The sequence below is a fragment of the Vollenhovia emeryi genome, unplaced genomic scaffold (assembly GCF_000949405.1).
Source record: "Vollenhovia emeryi isolate VEMERY1.0 unplaced genomic scaffold, V.emery_V1.0 DF942321.1, whole genome shotgun sequence".
In the NCBI taxonomy this organism is placed as follows: domain Eukaryota; kingdom Metazoa; phylum Arthropoda; class Insecta; order Hymenoptera; family Formicidae; genus Vollenhovia; species Vollenhovia emeryi.
The window spans coordinates 1-2,468 of NW_011964045.1; the positions used below are offsets into that span (position 1 = coordinate 1).

The 2,468-nt window shown below is 42.0% G+C and overlaps 1 protein-coding gene and 1 pseudogene across 1 annotated transcript; both read right to left on the reverse strand.

Moving 5' to 3' along the window:
* Nucleotides 1–73: 73 nt before the first annotated feature.
* On the reverse strand, nt 74–1,529 carry LOC105569251 (NF-kappa-B inhibitor-interacting Ras-like protein). Its single transcript, XM_012025562.1, has 2 exons — nt 1,493–1,529; nt 74–711 (listed from the first exon to the last, which is right to left on the reverse strand). Exons 1-2 carry the CDS (start codon nt 1,527–1,529, stop codon nt 230–232), a joined length of 519 nt encoding a protein of 172 aa, XP_011880952.1. The 3' UTR covers nt 74–229.
* On the reverse strand, nt 1,415–2,245 carry LOC105569244 (annotated as a pseudogene).
* Between the last annotated feature and the right edge of the window lie 223 nt (nt 2,246–2,468).

Consider the following 2,468-nt stretch of genomic DNA (forward strand, 5'->3'; position numbering starts at 1 on the left):
GAATATACAATACGAACGAGAGAAGGGTCTGCAGCAGGTATAATTCTCGTAAATATCGAGCGGCGGCGCCTCAGACCGGTTTAGCGGCCGACACTACTTCGCTCCAATGGCTATAACTTCGTCAATTTTTGGAATTTTGCAATCGGCAAGGGCTCAAAATACGCGTAAAGAATAACACTTTCAAAATATGCAATAAAAAAATCGATTTTTTCGAAATTTCCAGAGTGTACTACCCCCTTAATTGCGGAAAAGTACTTTTATTAGCGGGTGGATTAAGCTTGGACAACAAATGCACAAACGCCTCAAATAGAGTGGCTCCATCCAAGATGTTCACCTCGTAATGCTTAACTTTCTCCCTGGTGCACCAGTTGGTCGCCTTGCTCACAGTGTTCTCCAAGTTATTCAACGCGGCGTCGGTTTTCGTTGTCCGACTACCGATCAGAATCACAGTTATCTCCTTCTTATCCTTATTCTTGTCGATGTCCTTCTTAAGAGGGAAGAGCACGTCGAGAGATTCGGGTTTGCCGGTGTCGTACACCAGGACGTAGTCGTCGGCGAAGCCGAGATAGTGTCGCGGAAGCTGCTGATTGTTTATATTGCTCTGCAGAGACTCGAGCCCGGCCGTGTCGTAGAACCTGACCTTCTCCTTTGTGCCCCGATCAGTCTCAATGTTGGCGACGCGATGTGTCGTTTCTAACAGATTAGTATATTCTTTTAGATCCAAAAATGTATTCCGATTAGGCGCGAGAGCTCACTGAGCGCTCAGTGAGCGGTGTATTTGCTGAACGTAGGCCATTGCTTCTTTAACCTCAAAATTGAGGTTAAATCGTAATCCTGAATACGTGTGCATGTATATTTGTGTGTATGTGTGTGTGTGCGCATCAATTCCAAATTCCAAATTAAGGGGTAAAACCACTCTAGAGGCTGAAAAAAAGACCTAAATTTGACAATTTATTTTGGGAGTATGACAAACGGAATAGAATTTCTTATCAGAGAGTTTATTTAACACATATTGAAGTACGAAAAAAAATTTTTTAATTGTCATTTTCATACAAAATGGCGGCGACAGAGCCCGTAGTCGAAAACAGCTTTTTTGAAAACACCGCCACGGGAGGACGGATTTCTCGGCATGTATAAGTGGAACATGGAACAAAAAACAAAAAAATTTATAATCTATATACAATTGGCTTTGGAAGTACGTAGGGATTTTTTTAAAATCAATTTTTGTGGAAATGGTGCACTTTGTAAGAAATGAATCGATTTTTTGCCCTAAAAGTGAGCATTAAATTGTTTCTAAAAAAAAGTTTACATTCAATCAAAAAACGGCTACGTACTTCCAAAGAGAATATTGTTGTGAAGCTACTGTAAAAATTTCAAATCGATCCATGCAATAGTCTCCGCGAAATCCGTCCTCCCAGTTTGAAAAAAGTAGTTTCGAGAAAAACGCGTTTAAAGTTTTATGAACACTTTAATCCTTGAAATTTTTGTTTACCTCTAATCTGCGATGCCTGCACCATACATTTGGCCATCCAGGTCGATGTTCGCCTCCTCCTCTTCCTTCCTAGATGCTTTTAAGGACATTCGAGCCCTTTTTGCGGCATCGCTAAGCGATCTCTCGGAAAAGCTGATGCGGCGCGCGTCGGTTTCCACGCAGAAGTTATAACAGTTCGGCCCAATTGTCATATCCAAATTCTGCATGAGCCTCATGATAGTTGATAGGCCGTCATTATATTATATATGCCTACACTAATATAAACTGCCGTGTCAAGAATGTGTTTGCCGCTTGAAGTCGATTTCGGAGCCATTGACCAGACTGTAGCGTTGAAGCTCTCGTTACTATTTTGCGTAAAGCTGCCGATGCAACGAGAAAGCAGTTCGTCACGGCTTAATTCATCATAAATTGGAGAAATCGCTTTGTAAACTTCTTGAGATAGAGGTGGTTTATGCGTATGGTCTGATCCAGTAGCCTGTGCCTTCTGCCATGAGCACCATGAATCTTCTCCGCGCGGGCATTTGTCGTGTTTCGGTTCATCGTCAGTCGACAATTTGTGGTCTAGCGTCGCGTAGATTTCATTACGCATTTTTTCAATAGAATGATGATTTCGACGTATTGCTAGACCATAATAAATTGACAACTCGTCAATTAATTTGCCCGTTAGCTTGCCTTTTCCTCCAAGGCCTTTTGTCTTTTTTTTTTAAATTGCGAAGGCGAGTATTCATTCGCTTTTGCACGTGATCGATGCATTCTTTCGTCATAATTGTAAAGTTTTCATAGGGCTGTGAATCCATGATACCTTTAACCGTTTTTTAATCTCCGTCTCCCACGTAATTTTCATATTTCAATTCGTGCAAAGATTCTGAGCGCTGGAACATTTCGATGACGGCGTCGACTTCCATCTTTCCCGCGGATCCCTCGTGGTTCGCTTGGCATTCATCTTCGTGAGTTTCGGCCCATTCCTTGTACTCGT